Source organism: Sinocyclocheilus rhinocerous, unplaced genomic scaffold, assembly GCF_001515625.1.
Source record: "Sinocyclocheilus rhinocerous isolate Xijiao unplaced genomic scaffold, SAMN03320098_v1.1 scaffold3321, whole genome shotgun sequence".
Classification (NCBI taxonomy): domain Eukaryota; kingdom Metazoa; phylum Chordata; class Actinopteri; order Cypriniformes; family Cyprinidae; genus Sinocyclocheilus; species Sinocyclocheilus rhinocerous.
This window is the reverse complement of record NW_015659922.1, coordinates 25,008-52,406: the sequence shown is the minus strand read 5'-3', so window position 1 is coordinate 52,406 and position 27,399 is coordinate 25,008. Positions and strand designations below refer to the sequence as shown.

The 27,399-nt window shown below is 33.9% G+C and overlaps 1 protein-coding gene across 1 annotated transcript in view; it reads right to left on the bottom strand.

Moving 5' to 3' along the window:
* The window catches only part of LOC107724378 (GCN1 activator of EIF2AK4), a 58,755-nt gene that overhangs the window by 10,103 nt on the left and 21,253 nt on the right, over positions 1-27,399 (bottom strand). The window contains exons 23-50 of the mRNA XM_016533287.1: positions 26,413-26,526; positions 26,118-26,316; positions 24,843-24,992; positions 23,146-23,327; positions 21,704-21,784; positions 21,468-21,611; positions 21,262-21,386; positions 19,864-20,053; positions 19,604-19,674; positions 18,505-18,670; positions 15,444-15,638; positions 14,352-14,598; positions 13,165-13,286; positions 12,678-12,792; positions 10,326-10,505; positions 9,958-10,178; positions 8,802-8,870; positions 8,579-8,717; positions 8,261-8,457; positions 7,058-7,179; positions 6,591-6,729; positions 6,210-6,425; positions 4,692-4,856; positions 4,453-4,614; positions 3,574-3,666; positions 2,561-2,704; positions 1,032-1,301; positions 53-166 (exon numbers count right to left, since the gene is read on the bottom strand). Of these exons, the coding sequence (XP_016388773.1) occupies positions 53-166; positions 1,032-1,301; positions 2,561-2,704; positions 3,574-3,666; positions 4,453-4,614; positions 4,692-4,856; positions 6,210-6,425; positions 6,591-6,729; positions 7,058-7,179; positions 8,261-8,457; positions 8,579-8,717; positions 8,802-8,870; positions 9,958-10,178; positions 10,326-10,505; positions 12,678-12,792; positions 13,165-13,286; positions 14,352-14,598; positions 15,444-15,638; positions 18,505-18,670; positions 19,604-19,674; positions 19,864-20,053; positions 21,262-21,386; positions 21,468-21,611; positions 21,704-21,784; positions 23,146-23,327; positions 24,843-24,992; positions 26,118-26,316; positions 26,413-26,526 (4,332 nt within the window). The remainder of the gene's footprint in view (positions 1-52; positions 167-1,031; positions 1,302-2,560; positions 2,705-3,573; positions 3,667-4,452; positions 4,615-4,691; positions 4,857-6,209; positions 6,426-6,590; positions 6,730-7,057; positions 7,180-8,260; positions 8,458-8,578; positions 8,718-8,801; positions 8,871-9,957; positions 10,179-10,325; positions 10,506-12,677; positions 12,793-13,164; positions 13,287-14,351; positions 14,599-15,443; positions 15,639-18,504; positions 18,671-19,603; positions 19,675-19,863; positions 20,054-21,261; positions 21,387-21,467; positions 21,612-21,703; positions 21,785-23,145; positions 23,328-24,842; positions 24,993-26,117; positions 26,317-26,412; positions 26,527-27,399) is intronic.

Sequence of the window (27,399 nt, the reverse complement as noted above, 5' to 3'; positions counted from 1 at the left end):
TTGCATTTCAGTTAACTGCCAATGCAAGTTTGTCTCTGTAAGTGATTCTCACCTTCTTGGGCAGACAGAAGCCAGGTAAGTGTTGACCTTTGACCTCAGCGGCAGCAGAGCGGATGTCCCTGTGCAGGTCATCAATAAGGGACAGCTGACTGCCAGCATCCAGTTTCTGCACCAACACACACACAAACACAGTGAAACTATGAGAACTGTATCAACCAAACGACAATACCAATCATATTTAATTACTTCTTGTTTAATTCCTGGTAGTAGCATAAGTCAAGTAATAAATATAGGAGAAAGAAGTCTCTTCTGCTCACCAAGGCTGCATTTATTTGATCAAAAATACAGTAAAAATTGTGAAATTATATTACTATTTAAAATAACTTATTTTATATAAATATATTGTAGAATGTAATTTATTTCTGTGATCAAAGCTGAATTTTCAGCATCATTACTCCAGTCTTCAGTGTCACATGATCTTCAGAAATCATTCTAATATGCTGATTTGCTGCTCAAAAACATTTCTGGTTATTATCAATGTTGAAACCAGTTGTGCTGCTTCATATTTTTGTGGAAACCATGATACATTTTATTTTTCAAGATTCTTTAAGAATATTAAGTTAAAAAGAACAGCATTTCTTTAAAATAGAAATCTTTTGTAACATTATAAATGTCTTTACTCTACTTATTCCTTGCTGAATAAGTATTAATTCTTAAAAAAAAAAAAAAAACTGACTTTAATCTTTTGAACAGTATCGTATATGCAACAATGTAAAATACTTAAAACATTTTATTTTAAGAGAAACACAGGCTTTTTGTCAATCGGTTTCAGTGATGCAGAATCAGCTTTGAATTGATTCAGTGAAAAAGAAAATTGAAGTAATTCATAGAAATGAATCAAACTATAAAACATCTCATACTAATAGGTCAAGGATCACAAAACTAGTCTATTCGTGGTTGTCGACTGGATCACATGAGATGAATGATAACAGCAGGTATAAACAACAGAGACTTTGAGAAGATTTGCTCACCTTTGTGATGGAGTTGATGGTGTCCCAGCTCTGGTTGAGCACCTCAGGGTTGGGGTCGTTCATGAGCCGCATGAGGCCAGACAGCAGCCTGCGCGTGTGAGCGCTGTAGTCCAGCCGTGTTCGGGAGAAGTACCCGTGGAGGATGGTGACAGACGCCTGCCTCAGCCCAGCGTCTGCTCCTCGCGTGGCCTCCAGCAGATCCTCAATGATGATTCTCTGGCCCACTTCATCCTCCACCGAGAGGATCACAGTCTGACAGTTGCTCAGCTCCTGCAGAAGACCAGAAAGCCACATTTACACTGTCAGCCAATTCTGATTCCTAAACATTTCTGAGTTGAGCGTGCATATTACCAGTCAAAGTGTGAGAATTATTACAATTATTCAATGTTTTATAAAGAAGTTTCTTCTGCTCACAAAGGCTGCATTTATTTGATCAAAAATACAGTTAAACAGTAAAATTGTGAAATATTATCCTAATTTAAAATAGCTGTTTTCTATGTGAATATATTTTCAAATGTAATTTATTTCTGTGATCAAAGCTGAATTTTCAGCATCATTACTCCAGTCTTCAGTGTCACATGATCTTCAGAAATCATTCTAATATGCTGATTTGCTGCTCAAGAAACATTTCTGATTATCATCAATGTTGAAAACAGTTGTGCTGCCCAATATTTTTTCAGGAATCTTTAATGAACAAAGTTCAAAGGAACAGCATTTGTTTGAAACTGACTTTACTGTCACTTTTGATCAATTTAATGGATCCTAGCTGAGTTTTTTTATACTTATCCCAAACTTTTGAATGGTACTGTATCACGGTTTCCACCAAACTTTTCGGCACCACAATTGTTTTCAACATTGATAATAATCATTAACGTTTCTTGAGCAGCGAATCAGCATATTAGAATGATTTCTGAAGGACAGGGTATCTGCAGGATTTCTAAAATCTAATTTAAGGCTTTTTAAGCCCTGCAGAAATGAAATGAATACCAGGAATGAAGTCGTGGCCTACTGGTTAGAGAGTCGGACTCGTAACCCAAAGGTTGCGGGTTCAAGTCTCGTACCGGCAGGGATTGTAGGTGGGGGGAGTGAATGTACAGCGCTCTCCCACCTTCAATACCACGACTGAGGTGCCCTTGAGCAAGGCACCGAACCCCCAACTGCTCCCCGGGTGCCGCAGCAAAAAAATGGCTGCCCACTGCTCCGGGTGTGTTCACGGTGTGTGTGTTCACTGCTGTGTGTGTGCACTTTGGATGGGGATAAATGCAGAGCACTAATTCCTAGTATGGGTCACCATACTTGGCCACATGTCACATGTCATGTCAATGAAAATTCAGCTTTGATCACAGAAATAAATTACATTTTACAATATATTCACTTAGAAAACACATTTTAAATTGTAAAAGTATTTCAAATTATAACGTTTATTTTACTTCTTTCAAAAACATTAAAATATGTTAATTATTCAAATTTTTGAGAGGTAATGGATGTGTGATGTAGCAATAGAAATGATTGACAGCTGTCATGTTCACCTGCAGGCAGTCCTCTGAGCCCAGCTTGTCTTTGAGAGAGGAGAGCAGCGCGGGTAAAATCACCCCGAGGTGTCGCGTCAGAGCGTCTCCCGCCACCGCAGACAGGAAGGCAAGGACACGCGTGTTTACAGGAGGAGCCGTCAGCTACAGGGGATAAAAATAAAGCGTTAAATAACACTATCTGGAATAGAGTCCAAATTTAACAGGTAAACAAGTGCAAGGAATATTCTAGTCTCAGTCTGAGAGACGCCCACAGCTTTCTCAAAACAGCAAGATCCAATCTGATTGGCTGGCTTTATGCCATTCCCTGGAATCAGCATGCACAGTCAGATTATTATCGCTAACTAAAACTAAAATCATAAAAAATGTTTTCACCATTTGAAATAAAAATTCACTGAATTAAATATATATATAAAAAAAAAACTTAAGACATTTTATTTCAGCTAGTTTCCAAGGCAACATTATTCATTTTTGTTTAGTTGAAGTACTAAAATAACAAACTAATGAATAAATACTCTATAGACATATATATATATATATATATATATATATCTATATAGACATATAACATATACTAATATAAATATATATGCATACTTTTTTAGTACATAATTATATATGTATAAAACGGCATATAACGGTGAAAACTGAAAATATATAGTAAAAAAATCGAATTCAGTATATTAACAAAACTATAATAGTATATCAATGGCAATAAAATAACACTGGTATTGGGCACATATAATGAGTGGCATAGGTTTGTAAGGTTTGTAAGATCAAACCTTTGAAATATCAAGGGATTAATCTTAGATACAAGAAATTTAAATACTGTAAATAATTACAAACTGTGGTTGGTTACTTTAAATGTCATTTTTTCAAGCCTAAAGTGGTAATTTCTAGGCCAGAAAAAGCTTATATTACGCTGACTTTGTTGTTTGTCTGGATATACAAGCTTATAAATCTTTGTTCATGCACAGGTTAGTTAAGAAAGGCCGCTAGTAAAGAGAACTCACCTTAGGCACCAGGTAAGGCAGGACAGATCGACTCTTCACAGCCATCACCTGCTTCAATCCATCCAACGCAAACTCTGACGTCTCGTCATCATCCTGCAACAAAGCACAAAGTACGTTTTAATGCTTTTCACCATACATACTGTTTTAAAGCAGAACTATACTACTGTTCAAAAGTTTGGGGTCAACAAGATTTTTTTTTAAAGAAACTGATACTTCATTTTAAAAAATGCTGTTTTTTTAACTCTATTCAGCACAACTGTTTTCGACATTGATAATAATCAGAAATGTTTCTTGAGCAGCAAATCAGCATATTAGAATGATTTCTGAAGGATCACGTGACACTGAAGACTGGAGTAAAGATGCTGAAAATTCATCACAGAAATAAGTACCATTTTTGTATTATAAATTGTAATAATATTCCACAATATTACTGTTTTACTGTATTTTTGATCAAACAAATGCAGCTTCGTTGAGCACAGAATTCTTCATTCAAAAACCCATTCATTTACATTCTTTAGTTTCTTAAAAAGGCAGTTCACCCAAAAATGACAATTCTGTCATCATTTACTCACCCTCAACCTGTATGCATTTCTTTCAGCTGTTGAACACAAAAGATGACATTTTGAAGAATGCTGGTAACTGACGGTAGCCATTGACTTCCACAGTATGCTAAGTCAATGGCTGCCGTCAGCTGTTTGGTTACCCACCAAACTCACACAGGTTTGGAACAAGTGGAGGTGAGTAAATCAATTTTTCATTTTTGGGTGAACTATCCCTTTAATATTGTTTTATCGCTTATTAATTTTTTAAACGTCTGTTCTTTCTTTATTTTCTCAGCAATGCAAAGTAAACGCAGGGATTGTGGGAAGGAGGCCGCACCAGTTGTTTGAGCAGCATAGGCAGGATGTCGTCGAGGGCCTGGTGACCGATGGTGGTGTGGAGCTGCTCGAAGGTTTTGGCAGCCGCTTCACGAACCTCCTCCAGAGGATCACACAGGGCCTTACGCACGGTGGGAACCAGAGACTCGGAGAACACCAGAACCTGACACAAAAACATCGCTTTACCACGATGATGTGAACAGAGTGAATCATGAGCATATTTTATCAGCTGCAACTCACTGCTTCTTTGCTGGTGGACTTCATGATCTCGCTGAGGCCGATACACACGCCCTGCCTCTCGTCGCTCTTATCCGAGCGCAGACCCTCCTCCAGGATGGGAATGATTTCAGGCAGGATCTTCTCACCCAGTTTCTTCACCAGGTCACCTAAAGTACGAGCGGCGATCTGGAGCAGGACAGACGGAAAACACAGACATTAATCTAAACAACATAAGCAATGGAGGCATTGAAGTCTTTCTTTAGAGAAACACGGACTGATCCATCAGTCATACTTTTTTCAAACAATTTTTAAATAGTATTTAAATATTAATTATTAAAAAATTTTCTTAAATATCAAGTAAACATTTTCTTATTAAAATAAATATTTTTTTATTCTCATAAATATTAAGAAAATAAACATTAAATTAAGCATGAATTACTATAATAATAATAATAATAATAATGTGCTATTACAAAAAATGTATTCTTAAATACTAGAAAAGTAAACATTTTCTTAATGTTAATTCGATAATTTAAATAATGAAAATGAATTTATTATTAAGAAAATAAGTTTATAAAGAAAATAAACATTTCAAATATTATTGCAACTTATTAATTTCGTTTCCTAAATATTAACAATGCAAACATTTTCTTAATATTTATATTAACAAATATTTTCTCAATGTATTAAGAAAATTCTTAATATTTTCTCAAATAAATATTAATTTAAATATGAATTACTTTAATAATAATATGCCATTACAATAATGTTTTCTTAAATATTAAATAGACATTTTCTTAATATTAAAATTAACAAATACTTAAATTTATTATTAGGAAAATACATTTAAATATTAATTATAATAATTAATATATTTTCTTCTTAAATATTAACCAAGTAAAATTTTTCTTAATATTAAAATAAACAAATATTTTCTCAATTTATTAAGAAAATACATTTCTTAACATTTTCTCAAATATAAAAAAAATTATTTAATATTACTATAATGTGCTATTACAAAAATTATTTCTTAAATATTAAGTAGTTTTCTTAATATTAAAATAAACAAATATTTACTTAATTTATAATTAAAAAAGGGGTTTCTTAATATTTTTTTCCTCAAATATAACCATTAATGATGATAATTTTATTCAGAAAATAAAGAGAGTGTCAAATAATTTTGATATAAAACTGTTTAAAGTTTTTTAACAATTCAGCGGTTTATGTTAAATTTTTGATGTCATATTCTTGCAGGAGAGAAACGTCATTACTGTATTTTATTCCTCAAAATCTAGACAAAAAAAATTATAATTAAAATAATAAAGAATATATAATAAATATGTAAAAATTATAAATCACAATAAAAAACATTACAGCACAATTATTATGATACTAAATACACACTGCTTTCCAAACGACATCAAACTCCTACTACAATTCTGATGTAGCTGCTAACATGGACGCAAATTTCCAAAAAACAAACGCATCTTTTGCAGGCCACAAAAATCAAAAGGGACTGTAGTTGGCTATTGGCTGTACCGTTCTCTTGTCTGGGCAGGTGGAGGCCAGGAAGCCCAGCAGCAGCGTGAAGAGAGTGGGCAGGATTTCTCGTAGCGTTCGCGGCGTGTTCGACACCACGATCTTCCACACGTGAAGAGACGCCTGTCTGACCACCAGCTGTATGTCTGAGCGGCCCATGTAGAGCCCAGAAAGCACACGGTTGCGTCTCTCTGCACCCAGCGCTCCAATGATGGCCTGGGGAAATTTATTACAAACACATTTACACACAGAGTTTCCCAGAACAAAAGCACAACAGGAAGTGAGGGATCTACTTTGCTCTTCTAATGAAAGCACGGCCGTCAGACCCTGTCCTGAATGTACGGGCCCCTGTGGTCCATTCCAGGGGCTCATTACGGTTACCTTATTCGACTGGGCCGTGCCAAAATTGTCATCCTCTGATGCCGTCTCTGTTGTCATCTTTCCTGTTACCCCGGAGATATGGAACAGCAGGTCGCCTAGCAACTGCACCGAGCTGAATCTAAGAGAACACAAACACTCAGCATCAGCATCCATCACTATGACAACCGTTGATGATGCGCTGGCCGGCGCGCAGGGCCGTGTCTCGCACGTACTCATTCTCATCGGCCAGAGCCTGAACACACACACAACCATCTATCTTACTCAATCAAACAGACCATTTTATCTAGATTTAGGAGACTTAAACAACAAATATATATATATATATATAGTTACTCAATCTTAAAGTTTTCCTTTAGAGGAAATAACCAGCAACATTTACTAAGAAAATAAATATTTTATATATTTATATATTTTATAATATTCCTTCTCTCAAATAAAGATTGTGCAAATAAACAATTTATTTTCTTAATATGCCCTGCTCCAGCTCTGGCAGCAGTAGAGCGATGGCCGTCTCGGCGTACATGCTGATGATGCGCTGGCCGGCGCGCAGGGCCGTGTCTCGCACGTACTCATTCTCATCGGCCAGAGCCTGAACACACACACAACCATCTATCTTACTCAATCAAACAGACCATTTTATCTAGATTTAGGAGACTTAAACAACAAATATATATATATATATATATATATATATCAGTCAAACACAAAATAAAATTTAAATCATGAAAACCAACCAAAAGACAGCAGAGCCCTGCTCCAGCTCTGGCAGCAGTAGAGCGATGGCCGTCTCGGCGTACATGCTGATGATGCGCTGGCCGGCGCGCAGGGCCGTGTCTCGCACGTACTCATTCTCATCGGCCAGAGCCTGAACACACACACAACCATCTATCTTACTCAATCAAACAGACCATTTTATCTAGATTTAGGAGACTTAAACAACAAATATATATATATATATATAGTTACTCAATCTTAAAGTTTTCCTTTAGAGGAAATAACCAGCAACATTTACTAAGAAAATAAATATTTTATATATTTATATATTTTATAATATTCCTTCTCTCAAATAAAGATTGTGCAAATAAACAATTTATTTTCTTAATATTTATCATAATTAATGTTAATTTATTAATTAGTCTAATAATAATTTAAATAAATTACTTAACATTACTCAAAGAAAACTGTATAAATATTAATTGTTTAATAATAATTTATTATAAAGAAAATAAATCTCAACATTTATTTTCTTAAATATTTAGAAAGTAAACATTTTCTTTCTAAAAAAAATTAAAATTTTCATAATAAATCTATTTTTAACAATTCAATAGTTTGTTCAACTTTGAGCTCATATTCTACTGAGTAATTTATAATAATAATAATAATTTATTATTAAGAAATACATTTCTTAACATTACTCAAAGAAAACAAATATTAATTGTTTAATAATAATTTATTAATAAGAAAATAAATCTCAATATTTATTTTCTAGAATGTTAAGAAAGTAAACAGCTTCTTAATATTAAAATAATTAATAATAAATAAATATATTTTTCACAATTCAACAGTTGAACAGCTTACATTAAACTTCTCGAGCTCATATTCTTGAATTTGAAAATGCAGGAGATAACCAATGTGAAAAGATTAAAATGCATTCAATCATGCCGTCTCACCTTGAGGATGCAGGGAAGGATGGGACCCACATACGGGGTGAATCTTTCCCCAAAGGTCAGAGGGAGGTAGATGAACATCATGATGTATCCGTCTCTGACGTGAGAGGCGATGTCCACCTTACTGGCCGTCTGAACCACGTCTGGCATCAGTTTATCCAGCTTCTCCACACCTAACGCTGCCATCACCTCAGCCAGACCTGAGAGACGAAGATAGAGGAATGAAGAACAACATTAATAGAGTAAAGTAGTATGGAGGTGTAATATGAGTGTGCTGCAGCTCTCTGCAGCTCCCTAATGGTGCAGTGATGGTTCTCTCACCTTGAGCGGCGCCGGATCGGTCCACAGAGCTCTGCTCCGATGCCAGCGTCTCCATGAGCCACGGCAGCAGATCGTCGAAGCAGGACTCACCCATTCCCTTCACCATAGCACCCAGAGCCTTAGCCGACACGGTCCGCACCTGATCGACAGACACGTTCACATATAACACAGTTAATGCCAGCCGGCTTCAAGAGTTCCCACGGATCAGTGCGGATGATATTACCTCGGGCACAGGGTCCAACAGAGACGCTTTGAGTCCTGGAACCACGCTGGGCAGATACGGAGACAGATCCTGCAAACAAATACAACACATAAAACAATATTAAAGCGAGGAGCCACTCAAGGCAGTGAGCTACAGTGATTTACCACAGAGGTGATCTCATCTAAAATCACAGTGTCTATAAGGCCTAAAGTGGCTTGTAGCTTTTATAAAAACATTTTTAGTAATATTTTTCTGCTTGTTTGCATTGACTTTTTTGGCTCTACGCACCTGAAGCAAAAAGATTTTACTTATTTGAAGCGCAACAATTTCTTATAGCATATTGATTCTAATAATATTTCACATAGATAATCAAAATGAACAATTCTTCCAAGATAATTAATCCAACTGCAGGCTGTATATGGATGCTTAAGCCACATTATTTGGTAAACAATACATTAAAATCAGTAATACTGTGAAATATTATTATATATGATTTAATACAAACAACTGAACGAATTGCTGAATAAATAATGACAAAAATATATATTTTTTTATTGGAATTTTTTAATTTGGTTCAATATTAGTATTAGTATTTCTTTTAAACTACTGTTTATTTATGTTTTAGAAAGAAGCTAATATACTCACCAAGGCTGCATTTTTTATTTTAAACAAAAGTACAGTAAAAACAGTAAAGTATTATTATGATTTAAAATAAATATTTTCTATTGTAATATATTTTAAACTGTAATTTATTCCTGTGATCAAAGCTGTATTTTCAGCATCTTTACTCCAGTCTTCAGTGTCACATGATCTTCAGAAATCATTCTAATATGCTGATTTGCTGCTCAAGAAACATTTCTGATTTTCAAGATTAAAAACAATCGTGCTGCTTCATATTTTTAAAATAGAAGGTTCATTTTAAAGACAGTATAAATGTCTTTACTGTCACTTTTGATCAAATTAACGCATCCTTGCTGAATGAAAGTATTCATTTCTTAGAAAAAAAAAAAAACCTTTTTCATCCAATCCAAAAAATCTGAATCATTTGTTTATAAAAAGTTAATTTGAACTTCATAACACCAGCAAAGGAACCAGTAGTTATCAACCTGTTATAGCACACACAGTATTTAGGATATAAAACAGCACGGCTGTAATCAGGTCAGTATCACTTTCCTACCTTCTGATCAGTGAGTGAGTACATGTTTCCGATGATCTGCGCGGCCATCTTGCGTGTGTCGGTGGAACGGTCCTGAAACGCTCTCTGGACGATGGGCATGATCAGAGCCAGAGACGGAGCGTCGATGAAGTGCACAAACTTGGTGTCCAGCAGCGTTTGCAGGCAGTGCTGCGTCTTATGAGACGGGTCGGTCAAAGCGTCCAGCAGGATGGGGGTGATCGCTGCGCAATTCACAATGTCAGTTCAGTGACTGAGTATGTATGGTTCAAACCTTTACGTTTGCATTAAAGCCCCACTGTGCTTGTGCTACACCTCCCACTCAATCAAAAAAGCAAAGCACTAAGCATTTAAGCATTAATATTTCATACCCAGGATCTCAGGATTGCGGATGACAGAGCCGATCTGTCGGAGCGCTTGCTGACCGGCTTTCTGCACCTTCACATGAGAGTCGGTCAAAACCTCCGTCAGTTTGGGAACGATGTTCGGCAGACACGAGGACAGCTGCTTAGGAGCGCAGTACGCCATCGCACCCAACAACTCCACCGACCCTGCAGACACAGCGCCGAGAGTATTAGAAATGACTGATGACTGATAATCATTAATAATAAAAAATAAATAATTCTTATAACAAAAATATTATTATAATAAATAAAATAAAAAACTATAATTAAAATGCCCTGCATTTCCTTGTAAGACAGCAATAATGTTCAATAAAAAAAGAACACAAAATAAATAAAACTAATAAAAAAATAAATAAATATAATAATTAAAAATACTATAATAAAAATAAAACAATAATACAAACAATTATAAAAATTATTTAATAAAAATACAAAATAATAATGATCTGCATTACCATGTGAAACAATGATCACGATTAATAAAAAAATAGTAATCACAAAAAATTAAAACTATACTTACAATAATTAAAACAAAAATATCATAATAAAAAATTATAAATAATGAAATATATAATATGTAAAAAATTTAAACTATAAATTAAAACAAAAATACTATAAAAAATAAATAATAAAATAAACAATGCTATGCATTTTCATGTGAGACAATAATGAATAAACAATAATAATACATATAATTATATTAAATAATAATTACAAAAAACTATAAATATAATAATTAAAATAAAATATACTATAATAAAAACAATAATAATTTAAATAAATATATAATAATATAATAAAAAATAAATAATTGAACAATGATCTGTATTACCATGTGAGTCCATGATAATAAATAAATAAAAAATAATATGTAAAATAAATAAGTACAAAAAACAATTATAATAATTTAAATAAATATACTATAATAAAAAATACTAATAAAAAAAAAACTATAATTAAAACATAAAACAGTAATCATATCTCTTCAGTAGACAAAGGCCTGAACACTATACTCCCAAAAAACTATTTTGCATCCCAAAGCAGACCTGCTTTGGTTCTCCAGGACTCCTCCTCCAGAGCCACCAGCAGAGACGGCAGCACCAGCTTCACGCCGTGAGCGCTCAGATTCCTCATCACAGCCTTAGCGCAGTCATCCGCCGCCTGACACACAGCAAACCATCATGCAACATTTCAAAACACAGATGCATTCATATGCAACCTCATTTCAACTAGATGAGGCACCACATAGTTTGAGAGTCAAGCAGTTTGCAGGACTTACTGAAAGCAGCAGCAAAAAAAAACAAAAAAACATGTCAAGTGACAAAATCACAGCCAATCAAAACATGTCTGATGCTTAAAGTATCTAATGTATGTAATGCAGGATTTTGGACCAATGAGATTTCACTGTGGGCGGGGCCACCCTGTGCAACACGATGAGTTTAAATACAGTGGCTGGTTAGGGTTCTAGAAAATGACCATCTGGTTATGATGCGAGTAAAAAAGTATAAAGTAGAAAACAAAAAGTGTTTGTACCTCTCTGACGTACTGGTTCCCATCACCAAAACAGAGCAGCAGGTGAGGAAGGACGTGAACCACGTACGGCTCAAACAACTTCCCCAGCATGTTGCACAGCATCTCAAACGCAAACAGAGCACCTGTGACAGAGACAAGGACAGGCTTATTTCTACCTTCAACTCTTAATTACTTAACTTCCTTGCATGTTTTTTTCTTAAATTTGTATTTTTCTTTCTTCACTCTGCATGTTTTATTTATTATTTATTTGGCTTTATTTAATAGACAAATACCCAAGAGAAAAGACAGAATTATTGGGAAAAAAGTAGGGAACAGGAGCGGCACACAAGCGAGACTCGAACCCGCTTCACTCATATGAGCACCACGACTCATGATAGGTTGAATTTATTTAGCATTAGTGAGACAATAATGAATAAACAATAATAATACATATAATTATATTAAATAATAATTACAAAAAACTATAAATATAATAATTAAAATAAAATATACTATAATAAAAACAATAATAATTTAAATAAATATATAATAATATAATAAAAAATAAATAATTGAACAATGATCTGTATTACCATGTGAGTCCATGATAATAAATAAATAAAAAATAATATGTAAAATAAATAAGTACAAAAAACAATTATAATAATTTAAATAAATATACTATAATAAAAAATACTAATAAAAAAAAAACTATAATTAAAACATAAAACAGTAATCATATCTCTTCAGTAGACAAAGGCCTGAACACTATACTCCCAAAAAACTATTTTGCATCCCAAAGCAGACCTGCTTTGGTTCTCCAGGACTCCTCCTCCAGAGCCACCAGCAGAGACGGCAGCACCAGCTTCACGCCGTGAGCGCTCAGATTCCTCATCACAGCCTTAGCGCAGTCATCCGCCGCCTGACACACAGCAAACCATCATGCAACATTTCAAAACACAGATGCATTCATATGCAACCTCATTTCAACTAGATGAGGCACCACATAGTTTGAGAGTCAAGCAGTTTGCAGGACTTACTGAAAGCAGCAGCAAAAAAAAACAAAAAAACATGTCAAGTGACAAAATCACAGCCAATCAAAACATGTCTGATGCTTAAAGTATCTAATGTATGTAATGCAGGATTTTGGACCAATGAGATTTCACTGTGGGCGGGGCCACCCTGTGCAACACGATGAGTTTAAATACAGTGGCTGGTTAGGGTTCTAGAAAATGACCATCTGGTTATGATGCGAGTAAAAAAGTATAAAGTAGAAAACAAAAAGTGTTTGTACCTCTCTGACGTACTGGTTCCCATCACCAAAACAGAGCAGCAGGTGAGGAAGGACGTGAACCACGTACGGCTCAAACAACTTCCCCAGCATGTTGCACAGCATCTCAAACGCAAACAGAGCACCTGTGACAGAGACAAGGACAGGCTTATTTCTACCTTCAACTCTTAATTACTTAACTTCCTTGCATGTTTTTTTCTTAAATTTGTATTTTTCTTTCTTCACTCTGCATGTTTTATTTATTATTTATTTGGCTTTATTTAATAGACAAATACCCAAGAGAAAAGACAGAATTATTGGGAAAAAAGTAGGGAACAGGAGCGGCACACAAGCGAGACTCGAACCCGCTTCACTCATATGAGCACCACGACTCATGATAGGTTGAATTTATTTAGCATTATTTATTTATCATACATCATGATTTAATTTATCATCACTTGCTTACTTCATTTGCATTGTTGTTTTTTATTTGAGTATAGTTTTTGTCTAGTGTCTTTGTTTTGTTTTAATTTATTAATTTTATTTATTTTCTTCTTATTATTAACTTATTTAATAATTATTAATAAACTAAACTATTTTTTAAAAACTGAATTTACTTATCTAGCTGGTCATGTCTGAGAAGGAAAAAAATATTTTTTATATATTATTAGATAATTAGATAAATATATATTAAAAAATATTATTTGTGACCCTGGACCGCAAAACCAGTCATAAGGGTCAATTTTTTAAAATTAAGATTTATACACCATCTCAAAGCTGAATAACTAAGCTTTCCATTGATATATATATTTTAAAGATTTTTATCTTTGCTAACTTTGCCTAAATGTCTGCCATTGTTTTTTATTTTATATTTTGTTAAGGTGTAAGAGGTGTTATGTTTCTGCACTCTTCCATTTTTAGCAAATTAAGAAAACTTTGTCTAAAACAATTTTTGTGATGGTTTGTATTTTTTGTTTTGTGGAACATGATCTTTACTTAATGTCCTAATGATTTTTGGCATAAAAGAAAAATCAATAATTTTGACCCATACAATGTATTTTTGGCTATTGCTACAAATATACCCCAGCGACTTAAGACTGCTTTTGTGCTCCAGGGTCACATTTATTGTTTTAAATATATTATTTGTCATGCCAATAAAGCCCACTGAAACAGAATTCATTAGTTGATTATCAGTTTTCAGCTCTGCTCACCCTCTCTGCGTCTGGAGTTCTTCTTGTCCTGGATGGCGTCTGTCAGAGTGGTCATGATCTCCTGTTGTTTGAGAGACAGGATTCCCAGGCCTTTGACCAGCCCAGCCAGTCCGTACGCAGCTCCCTTCCGCTCGGCATATTTGTCGCTCTCCAGCAGGAGCTGCAGGAGCTTCCGCACCATCCCACCGGCGTCCTCCTTTATAGCAGGAACCAGAGGAGAAAGACAGCTGGCCACCGACTCCTGGACCTGAGGACGACCAGAGACAAGCACATTAATACCAGGTGTAAACTGACCACCTGTGATCGCACAGAGACGGATGCAATGGTATTATTTTTAACGAAAACTAAGGGCCCTATGAAATCCACTTAATTTTGTTTTAATGGTTAAATTAAATGTTTATAATCAAAAAGCATGTCTGATTAATACAATTTTACATTTTGTTTTTTAAGTTTAACCAAAATTACATTTTTATCAACTGAATTCATAAAAACAACATCATTTTTGACCCTGGACCACAAAACCAGTCATAAGGGCTCTTTACTTAATATCCTAATGATTTTTGGCATAAAAGAAAAATCGGTAATTTTGACCCATACAATGTATTTTTGGCTATTGCTACAAATATACCCCAGCGACTTAAGACTGCTTTTGTGCTCCAGGGTCACATTTATTATTTTGTTTTACAATATTGGGGCCCTATGAAATGTTTGTTCCTAGTTGGCCGTGATCAGAAATACATCTCAGGACTGATGTGAACGTTGCATTATGTAAATTATTAATAATATATCAGTTATATCTGTATATTTGTTTTAATAATAATTAAAATCATGTAATAATTTAAATTCATTTAAAAACGATTAAATCTCAGTTAATAACTTATTACCCAGTTCATAAGTACCACCAGAACTAATCAAATCTTTACTCAATTGTCAGTTAGTCAGCTGAAGTTTAATCATTAAAGTAAAATGACAAAAAAAAGAAATTAAGATACTAAAACTAAAATTCAGTTGAAAACAACAAACAAACAAACAAACAGGGAAAAATTCATACTGGACGGATGTTACTATCAGGCAAACACAGAAGGAGCTGACCTGCTGTGAGGGAGTGGAGAGGGCCGTGATCAGCTTGGCCACGATGGGTTTGACTTTAGGGTCGCTCTTGTCCAGATGTTTGGCCAGCGAGCCCATGAGGATGACCACGCTCTGCCGCACTGAGTCATAGCTGGCGTCCTGCGGCGCGTTCTTCAGAAACTCCTCAAACACAGGCAGCAGCGAGTTCACGTTATCCTGACAGACAAAAACAGAGTCAGTTTTAGTAATATTTACAGTATATACTATTAAATTAGCTTTTATTGTTTTCAGTTTTTAATTTTAGTTTAATTTTTAATAAAGAATGCTTTTGCTTTATTTATTCATTTTAATATTACTATTTAGGTTTGATTTCTTTTTAATTCACTTTTAGCTTTAGTTCAGTTTTTGTTTTTCAGTTAGTAATTTTAGTACTTCAGTTCAAACTTTCAAATTTTAGTTTGAAAAAGTTTATTACCTATTTTAAAATTAATTTCACTTTATGTAAATGCATATTCACTTGTGCATTATTTTGAAAATGTGCATTACTTTACCTGGTGAAATATTATATTTTTATTTCATTTACAAAAATGCATATTCACTTTAGAAACGTACATTATTTTAAGAGGCAAAATAATGTATTTTAATTTGCTATTATTTTGCCACAATGCATATTCCCTTTAGAAATGTCAATTATATTAGCTGGTGAAATGTGTTTTTTATTTTTAGTAATTCTGTTATAGGGCTGCACGATTAATCGAATGCGACTGTCATGCGTATCTTGTCAGTAAAGCCGGTTCTGTGATTAGTAGTAAATCTCCAGCACGTGCTTTCAGATGGAGCGGCATTTACTACACAGAGCCATAGTTCGTTGACAAGCTACGCAAAACCGCGTTCATAATCGCAGATTATATAATCGCGCAATAATGAAATCAAAGAAAACGTTCTGCAATTATGAAAGCTGTTTGCGTGAAGCACGTGAAAATACCACATTTAATAACATGTTTTTACTCCAAACTCACTTCATAACGCTAGTCGAGTGTTTGAAATAAATCCTTCTGTGAGATGATGTGGCTTCTTACTAAGTGACGGTGAGGAAATTTTCCCACCAGTTAATCGACGTGTGACAACACCGATAATACCGGTATCACCGCGGGGGCGTTCCCTCTTTTCCTCGCTTTCCTTCACTTTTAAATAGCTTGTAAAAGCGGCGTGCGTATTTTACTTTCACTTTCAAATAGTGGCAATTCAGCGTAAAGCAATTGTTCGTTTTTAGGTCGTTTGAATTTTCCCTCTTTTCCTTCACTTTTAAATAGCTTGTAAAAGCGGCGTGCGTATTTTACTTTCACTTTCAAATAGTGGCAATTCAGCGTAAAGCAATTGTTCGTTTTTAGGTCGTTTGAATTTTCCCTCTTTTCCTTCGCTTTTAAATAGCTTAAAAGCTCCGTGTGCATTTTACTTTCAATAAACTTTCGAATTAGCGGCAATTCGGCGTCAATTGCTTGAATACAAAAGTCAACAGGCTTTTCAAAATCCAAAATACTGCCAAACAGGCGCTTTTGCATTTCGTTTCGAAACTAAATCATCTGCCAGCGTCTTGTCTCTCTCACCTCACCTCACTCTTGCATTGAGCATCCGTGTTGTTTTTAATTGTAGTGTCTGTTGTTCTTTTACAAATGATTTTTATTACTATAAAAAATCTAAACGACGGTGGGGGTCGGTGCAGCGGTTGGCAAGTGAGGTAACCGGTGTTGCGGCTTAACAATAGGCTTGCCGCGATAGACGGTGTTGACGGTGATACCGGTGTTAAGCCGCAACACCGGTTATGTCACTTGCCCACCGCGTCACTGACCCCCACCGTCGTTTTGTTTTTTTATAGTAATAAAAATCATTTAGTTCAGTAAAAGAACAGACACTACAATTAAAAACTGAACGTCCTATGTCTAAACACACATATCCGATTCTCCACAGAACTCCCAATGCGAGGGCGACACGTTTGCTCATAGATTTTTAATGGCGTTTTAATGCCGGCGTGCTGTATGCGCTCGCATTTTATTGAGATGGAAACTTTTTATAGGTAAGAAATTGCACATTCAGGAGCTGGTTTTCAACGCCCCGTGAATTTTGAAAATACAACAGCTAAAAGCTACATATATTTCTCAGCAATGAGGTGATAACTTAGCAGTTTTTTGTAATTAAACCGACAAGCTTGTTTGCAATGCTTCACAATCGCTCGCTCGCACGTGGGTGCAGGAAAACCCCGCACGCCCCGCCCCCGCGGTGATACCGGTGTTGTCACACGCCAATTAACCGGTGGGAAAATTTCCTCACCGACACAACCCTACTTAACAACGGTATCACCGTCAGCACCGTCTATCGCGTCAAGCCTACTTCTTACACAGAATAAGGCACGCAACATATTTCATCGTATTCTAAGCAGTGATAAAGGTTATGTCGATTAGCATTGCATTATTATATACTTTATTATAATAAAAATTAAGGCTATGAAGATTAGCATTGCATTATTTTATACTTTATTATAATAAACATTGTAATAAGATGAACTCAGATTAACCATATATTGTCGTAGTCGTGTGTTTATTAGTCACGTTGAATCAATGAAAGCAGTTCAATTTTCTGTTTATTCAGCAACCGCTATATGGATTTCCTGGGTTTCTTCTGCGAGGTGTATTTGGAGTTTCAGCGCGAGAGCGCCCTCTGGCTCTCGGATGGAGATTTACTGCTGATCACAGAACCGTGCTTCACTGAAAGATATGCATGACAATCGCAGCTTCTGCCTAATCGTGATTTATCGCCTTTGCGATTTAATTTCGATTAATTGTGTAGCCCTATTCAGTTATGTGCATTTTTTTCATTTTTTTAAATATTACTATTTAGGTTTAAATTCTTCTTATTTCTGTTTTAGTTAAGTTTTTGTTTTTCAGTTAGTAATTTTAATGCTTCAACTTAAACTTTCAAATTTCAGTTTCTAATTTTCATTTTAAGTTTTCCACCTAATATTTATTTTTAGTTTTGCTCCAGCTTGATTTCAAATGTTTTTAATAATTTGGGCTGGGTGGAGTACCTTGCCGTGCGTGTTGAGTGCAGACAGCGCCGCGTCCAGCATGCAGCGCCGCACCTCTGCGTGTCTGTCGTTCAGAGCATCCGGCACAAAGAACAGGAAGAGGGGCGTCACCTGACTCTTATCCAGGAACTCAGCCAGTTTGTTGAGCGCCAGAGCGATGCCACACCTGCACACAGGAAACACATCACTCTCAAGCTCTATCCATGGAGGAAACTGATAGATTGTTCGACTCATGCCACGATCAGCTAAACAAGTAAACTTTTTCTTGTTATAATAGTTAAATGTTTTAAGGATAAAAATAAAACAGCCAGCTGAAACTTAATAAAAACTAAAAAGTAGTTCTGTTTAATAAATTAATTAATAAAAATAAAAACTATAAAAATAAAATAAACACAAAATAAAAAATATTTTTATAATAACTTTTTAATAATTCTGACATTTAATCTTTCTGACAAAAGATAATAATCATAAATAAAAACAAAAAAATAAACTAAACTAAAAAAATAAGAGAAATAACTATAATTTCTGTAATAACTCTGATATTGCCTGATTAAACTGAATTAAATTGAAATCACAAAAAGAACAAATAAAACAAGAGACAAATTTTCTAAACAAACATTATTTTATAACTCTGACATTTCCACAGATGCTGTCCAAAGACATAAAAAATTAATAATTAAATAAATGAAAACTAAATAAAAACTAAAAATGAAGACTAAAATGAAACCAAAAACAAAAATCTAAATACAACAGAGAAATTTTCTAAGTAACTATAATTTTTATAACAACTGTGGCATTGCCACAGTTTGTGTCCAAAGATATCATAAATGAATGAATAAATAAATGGAAACTATGAATGAAATAAAAAACAACAACAAAAAAACAGACTGAAATCCAAAACAGAAAACTAAAAATTAGAAATTTTCTAAATAACTATAATTTTTATTAACTCTGACATTGGAACAGATGTTGCCCAAAGACATAAATAAATGAATGAATGAAAACTAAAAACATAAAACGCAATAAAAAAACAGAGAAACTTTCTAAGTAACTTTAGTTTCTGTAATAACTCATGGAATCATCGGAAACGTTCCCTCACCTGGCCTCCCATTGGTCAGGAGGAGCTTCAGAAATGACGCGTCCCAGAGCGTCCAGAACCGGAGGAGGTCTCTGAACACACAGACATAAATCAAAGCCGTCCCATTCACTCATGCAAACCACAATGATTCGCCTTCACAATGATAGCCATTAAATTTTAAATAGCAGGGCAATGAATTAAAAATGGCCGCCTGAGTGATTTATGACAGTTAACACAACGGCATTAATTTCACAGATTAAACTCAGTCGTCATTCTCTCACGTAGAGTTTCTGATGGTAGAGCTCCGTGAGTTGGGTCAGGACGGTGGCCGACTGCTCGCGGTACTGGCTGACGGCGCTGGACAGAGCCTCGGCCCCCGCCGAACGCACCGCCTCCTCGTGGTGGATCACGTCTTCAATCAGGAGCGCACAGAGTTCAGGGACCAGATCCAGACACAGAGCCTGCCAGAGTCTGAGACCAGACGCACTGCATGAGCAACTATAACTACCTCAACTGTAACGGTTCAGTTTTTATATTTATACAAATGCATAATTATCAATTATTTTAGCAGGTGAAATCATTTATTTATATTTCATTTTATTTTGACATGCATATTCACTTTAGAAACGTCAATTTTAGCTGCTGAAATAATAAGGTCTTTTTTGCTTTTGTTAATTGTATAATAAATTAAAAGAAAACAGATAGAATACAAAAAGATTAGAAAGCAAGTGTTATTTTTTTTTTTTTTTAAGAAAACAAGCAGCAAATGAAGTGCAAGTCTAAAAGGGATATATATATATATATATTCATTTCATTTCGATCCATATTTTATTTTGAATCCATATTCACCTTACAAATTTCAATTATTTTAGCTGGTGTAACAATGTGTCTTATTTTTGTTATTTCACTTTAGAAATATCCATGATTTTAACAGGTTAAATATATTTTAATTGCATTTTATTTTGACACAAATGCACTTTCACTTTAAAATGTCAATTATTTTAGCTGGTAAAATATATTTTATTTTCATAATTTTATTTACAAAAATCAGTATTCACTTTATAAAAATGACAATTATTTTAGTAAGTGAAATAATGTATTTTTATTTTATATCATTTTGACAAATTCACTTTAGAAATGTCAATTTTTTTAGCTAGTAAAATAATATTACTTTACACAAATGCATATTCAATTTAGAAATATCCATGCTTTTAGCAGGTGAAAATGTTTTATTTTTTACAAAAATACATTTTCACTTTAAAATGTCAATAATTTCATCTGGTGAAATGTATTTTACTTTATTTTATTTTGACACAAATACACATTCAGTTTAAAAATTTCAATTATTTTAGCTGGTGAAACTAAAACAAATGCATATTCACTTTAGAAATGCCCATGATTTTACTTGGTATAATAATGTATTACTTTATTTTATTGACACAAATGAGAAATATTATGAGAAAAGTTTGCTATCAAAACGATACATCAACAGAAGTTCACTTTCACAAACCGCAATGGAGTCCAACTGATGAACCATTTATCAGATCCACGTTTTCAAATGAACTTGTGTTGTTTTCTGCTGCGTGTCTGAGTTTGGAAAGCAGCTTTAGCACCAAACAAACTCCCATTAGGACCTGCACCAGAAGCTGTAGTTTGTGTGAAAATGCAGCATGACTCACTTCTCTGCCAGAGCTCTGCCCTCCTCCTCCACATCAAATTTGGCCACCCACAGTCTCCTCAGCATCTTCAGACCGTTGGCGTCAGAGCCGTCAGTGGGTAACGCCAACTCCATCTCCAGCAGACCCTACAAGAGCGAGTCGACAGGCTTTCATTAAAAGGATTTCATAATCCTTGTCATGCGCGTAAGAGAGAGAAAGGCACTGACCCTGAGCGCAGCGTCTCTGACAGAGAAGCACGGGGACAGTAAAGCCTCCAGCAGAGCGTCAATCTCAGGCTGTTCGGCGAGCGCACATCCCTCCTGCCCTCCAGCGCTGGCACACAGCACAGTCAGACAGCTTGATGCCAGCACCTACAACACACACACACACACACACACACTCCATCACTACATCTCCTCAAAACAGTGTGCGTCTGAGCGCTGATCTGGATGTGAGTCTCTACCTGAAGACGAGGGGTGGACGTGCCGATCACTTTGGTCAAGAGCAGCAGCATACTGACTCTGGGCAGCAGCTCTGGGCCGTTCTGGACAAACAGAACAAGACAATTATAAACTGTTAGGGTTTCAGTTCTACAGACTTCGATAGAATCATAATAAATGTGCATTTATGACATTTTTATGAGATTTTACTTTAATAACATGCACAGATAAAGCTACATTTTAATTAGTGATTTTTTAAAATATATATTCTAATTTAATTTTAATTTTTAGACATTAATAAAATATAAATTTTAATAATTTAAAATTTTATATAGATAGATATTTTTATTATTGAATTTGTAATATATATTATTACATTTTAAATTTTAAACTTGAATAATTTTAATACTTTCATTTATTATTTAAATTGCATATTTTTTTTAGATAAAGATTTGCACAGATTTGCACTTGATCACACAGATACTATTTAAACTGAACTGAGCAGGATGATGAATTCACTGCACACAATTCAACGATGAACTGCCTTTAACTGAAAATTGAGTGTTTACTATTGTCATTTTGCATTATTGACACACTATTTTCCTAATTAATGCTGTAAAGTTGCTTTGACACAATCTGTATTGTTAAAGGCGCTATATTAATAAAGGTGACTTGACTTGATAAAGACATAACTGAAAACTTTATTTTTGCATTTTATTTAATTTATTAAATTTTCATATCTGAATATAATTTTAATAATTTCTAAATAATAACTTCAGTTTTTAATTAATTTTATTTGCTTGTAAAGGTATAACTGAATATTTTTACAAAATTTGTGAAGTATTAAATACAAATTATTTATGATTTTAAACCTGAATATAACTTTAATTTCAATAATCTTATATTTTTAGATAAAGATAAAACTGTATATTTGTATCACTGAATTTGTCATTTATTTTTACTACATTACTACTATTTTTATACCTGAACATAATTTTAATAATTTCATTTTTTTATTTGAACTTTTTTATATTATATAATATAAAAATATTATATAAGTTATAACTGAATATAATTTTTTTTATTTTATTTATTTATTTTATATACCTGAACTGACATGACATAACACAAACCAACTAAATTCAGATTAATATCATAATATCCCTGCAGCACCTAATTGTGGTCAGTTATTTAATAATACCTTCATTCACTTCAAGTCATAAGAGAAAATCAAGTCACATGCACTGGCTTAAATATGGCATTCATTTGCATGATATTTAATTATATATAAGAACATTTACATGCCTTTATAAACCTCAATTTATTCCTCATCATCAATAACTAATCAAATTCAAATCCACATGTCAAAATTTCCAGACAGACTTCAATTACTGCATAGTTGACAGATCAATAAATCAAAAACACACATTAATTACAAAACAACTAGCTGAAAACCCAAGTGTACCTTGTCTGCAAGCGTGTCGTTGGATTTGGCCCGCAGCTGCGCGTGTGTGTTGATGACCTGTAGCGCGCGGGTCATCATGAGCTCGCTCTCCTCTGAGGATCCGCTGCTCTGACTCAACACTGCCTGCAGCAGCGGGAAACAGAAGGAGAACGCCGGCGCTGACAGGACAAATGCACCTGATCCTGCAATTCAGACACAAACACACCTCTAATGAGTCTTTAAATCAAAGAGACGCCATGTCTTTAATGCTTTTTGACCTATGAAGCCCATTTTCTTGCACCAAAACTTGTTGTGATATGGCATGCTGTTTCAACATTTAATTATTTTTTAGCTACTAGTATCTATTCCATTAAGAGCTAGTGCTTCTACTAGTTACTAGTACTTATTCTTTAGATACTACTTCTTATTTATTACATACTAGTATTATTTCAATAGTGACTAGTAACTATTCTATTGTTACTAGTAACACATTTCAATTTTTTTCTATGGGGATCTGTCATTCAGATATCAACTATTCAGTTCTGACTAGTATGTATTCCAATTGTGACTAGTATCTTTTTAAATTTTACTATTAAGTATTCATTAGATACTAGTATTTATTTATTAAATACTACTACTTTTCATTAGATACTAGTACATATTTAATAGATACTAGTAGTAATTCATTAGGTACTAATTAGGGCTGACCGATAAATCGCATGCGATATTTAATGCGCATCTTGTCAGTAAAGCCGGTTCTGTAATCAGCAGTAAATCTCCATCACGTGCGTGCTTTCACATGGTGCAGCATTTACTACACAGAGCCGTTGTTCAATGACAAGCTGCGCAAAACCACGCTCATATATGATATTATATACAATATTTAAATATCGCATGCGATTTATCGTGCAGCCCTAGTACTAATATTTTATTAGTAGTACTTTATTTTATTAGACACTAGTATCTTATGTAATTGTTACTAGTAACAAATCTTATTATCTTAGTCACAACTGCTTTTTTACTTGTCTTATGTTATGACTAGTCAGAATGGCCACTGTAGAGTTCAATTAAAAATCTTACTAGTAAAAATGTGTACTATTATCTATTGAATAATTACTAGGAGCTTATCAATAAGGACGAGTAGCTAATGAAAAAGTACTAGTAATAAATAGTAGTATCTATTGAAATCTAATGAATAAATACTAATATTTAATAATAGACTAGTCACTATTGGGATACATACTAGTCAGAACCGAATAGCTGATTTCTGAATGACAGTCACTACTGAAATAAGTACTAGTATCTAATGAATAAGTATTAGTATCTAATAATAAGTAGTAGTATCTATATCACAGGTAATGAATAAGTACTATTATCTACTTGATAGGTACTAGTATCTATTGAATAAGTACTATTATCTAATAATAAGTAGTGGTATCTATATAACGGGTAATGAATAAGTACTAATATCTAACGAATGAGTAATATTGATAAATAAGAATTAGTGTCTAATAGATAAGTACTAGTATATTTTAACACTTTACTAGTAGCTAAAGAATAAGTACTAGTAGCTAATGAAAAAGTACTAGTACCTAATGGAAGTACTAGTAGCATGAAAACAGATACTGGGATGATTTATAGATTTAATGTTAAAATGGCTTGCCATAGTTGTAATTTAGCTTTGATGACTGTCCCACATGTGGGTGTGCGTTATTCACCGGTCTTGCCGTCTCTCTGAGGTGCCGTGTTTGTGTGCAGCAGTGAGATGGTTCGTTGTGTCGCTGTGTTCAGATCTTCTTGAGCCCAGGCAGGATCCAAATCACACTCTGGCTTCAGCTGACGCAAGGTCACATGACCCACGAGAACCGCTAAATAAACCGAGAAAAACACAGATTAAGCACATGAAACCAAAGGTATGACAACTGTTATTCACACATGCAAAAATTATCTCAGGCAGCTTTAAACATGCATTTGCATTAAAACTAACTTACATGAATCATTAATATATGAAACAAAGGAACTAAATAAAGTTAAAACAGTAAAGTGAAGACATTTAATGAACGTAAACACTTTGATGATTTTTCCAGTAGCCCATTACTGCTGTTATAAGGCATTTAAAAATCATTGTATAGGAATTTTATGAGGAGATTTGACTTTTAAAATTTTATTATTATTTTATTTTATTTACACAAATGCATATTCACTTATTTATTTTAGCAGGTGAAATAACGTTTATTTATTTATTTTTACACAAATGCATATCTTTAAAAAAGCCAAATATTTTAGCTGCTGAAATATTATATTTTTTATTTTATTTTGTTTTATTTACACAAATGAATATTCTTTTTTGAAATGTAAATTACCTTTACTGATGAAATAATGTATGGATTACTTTATTTCGACAAAAAAAATGGATATTTCTTTTAGAAATGTCAATTATTTTATCTGTTAAAATAACATATTTTGAATTTTATTTTATTTACACATGCATATTCACTTTAGAAATATAAATTATTTTAGCTGTTAAAATAATACTTTTTATTTAAACAAACGAATATTCATTTATAAATGTAAATTGTGTTTTAACATGAAATTGTTTTTTTTTTTTTTTATACAAAAATAAATTTATTTTTTCTTTAGAAATGTCAATTATTTTGGCTGTTGAAATTTTTTTTTTTTTTTACATCTAATTTAATTTACACAAATGCATATTAACTTTAGAAATGTCAATTATTTTAGCTGTTAAGATATTATACTTTTTCAATTTAATTTTATTTACACAAATGCATATTCACTTGAGCCACAATCACACACTAAACCAAATACACAATATCTGTTATTGATATATGCAAAAACATATGGGCAGCATTAAACATGCACTTGCATTAAAAAAAAAGCTTAATTTATATGGGAAAACAAGGACTCTAAAAACAAATGAAGCCATTTAACAAGAGTAAACAAAGTTATAAACTAACAGGAAAAGGAAAGCATACCCAGGAAGTGCAGTTCTTTAGGCATGAGAGTGACGCCAATGTGCAGGAAGACCTGTTTGACGCAGGGAGCAGCCAGAGGAGACTGAAGGAGGGGCAGAACAGCCTGCAGGACTCCAGGCAGATGCATCCAGATCAGAGGAGGACGACGGGCCAGAGCCGCCTCCAGCAGACTGACCGCACACTGCAGCTCCACGGCCAGCTGAGAGAGAACAAGAGAGACAGAGCCGCGGCTCAGTGGTTTGTTTACGCTGACGGCTGTGTCTCAGGTGACCTTCGGTACCGTATGACCTCTCACCTCCTGCAAACGCTTGCGGATGCCAGACTCTTTCTCCAGTTGGTTCTGCATCATCTCCTTCTGCTTGCTGGTCAGCTGGATCTCCTCTTTGATGCCTTTCTTCTTCTTGATCTCCTACAAGGCAAACACAAGGGGGAGCTCAATCAGACGTGCAGTATTAAACTGAACGCACTGCACCAGATACTGTATCCCACAATGCAAAGTACTTGATTCATTTCCAGTGTGACTGATGAACTAGATGAAATATCAGCCCAGAATTTTAATGTATTTTGATCTGACTGCCAAAAGTTTTGACATTTAAATTACAGGCTTTTAATTTCTTATTTAAAAATAAATAAATAAAATACAAATTAATATAAATTAAATATATATATATATATATATACACACACACACACACACACATATGAAGGATAAAATATTGTTGCATTCCCATTTTCTCCAATGACAAAAGAAAAACAAAATCACGATAATGTTTCTATGACTTTACAAAAGAGGAAAAAAATATTGAGGGAGTGAATATGTTGGTCAGAAGAGAGGAAGATGTCAAATTTGCCATCACTCCTGCAGCCATTGTATTAGAAAAAAACTCATTTGGTAGCATGATTTAATGTAATTTAATGGTAATAAGACAAAGTATAGAGTTAAACATTTTTTTATAATTTATTGTATATTATTATTATTAATTATATATTAATAAATATATAATTATATACATACACACACATACATATATATGCTTAATAATTATAATATACAATAAATCAAACATTAAATATTATTTAATGTACATTAAATTATCACTGTATATTTTATATATAAAAAACATACATGTTAGAATTACATAAAATGTTTATTACCGTATTGTCCCGAATATAAGACGATGTTTTTTTCTTGGAAATACATCTGAAAAAACGCGGTCGTCTTATATTCAGGGTCTAGACTTTGACATGTCAATAATACACCCACAACAATAGGTGGCGCCAA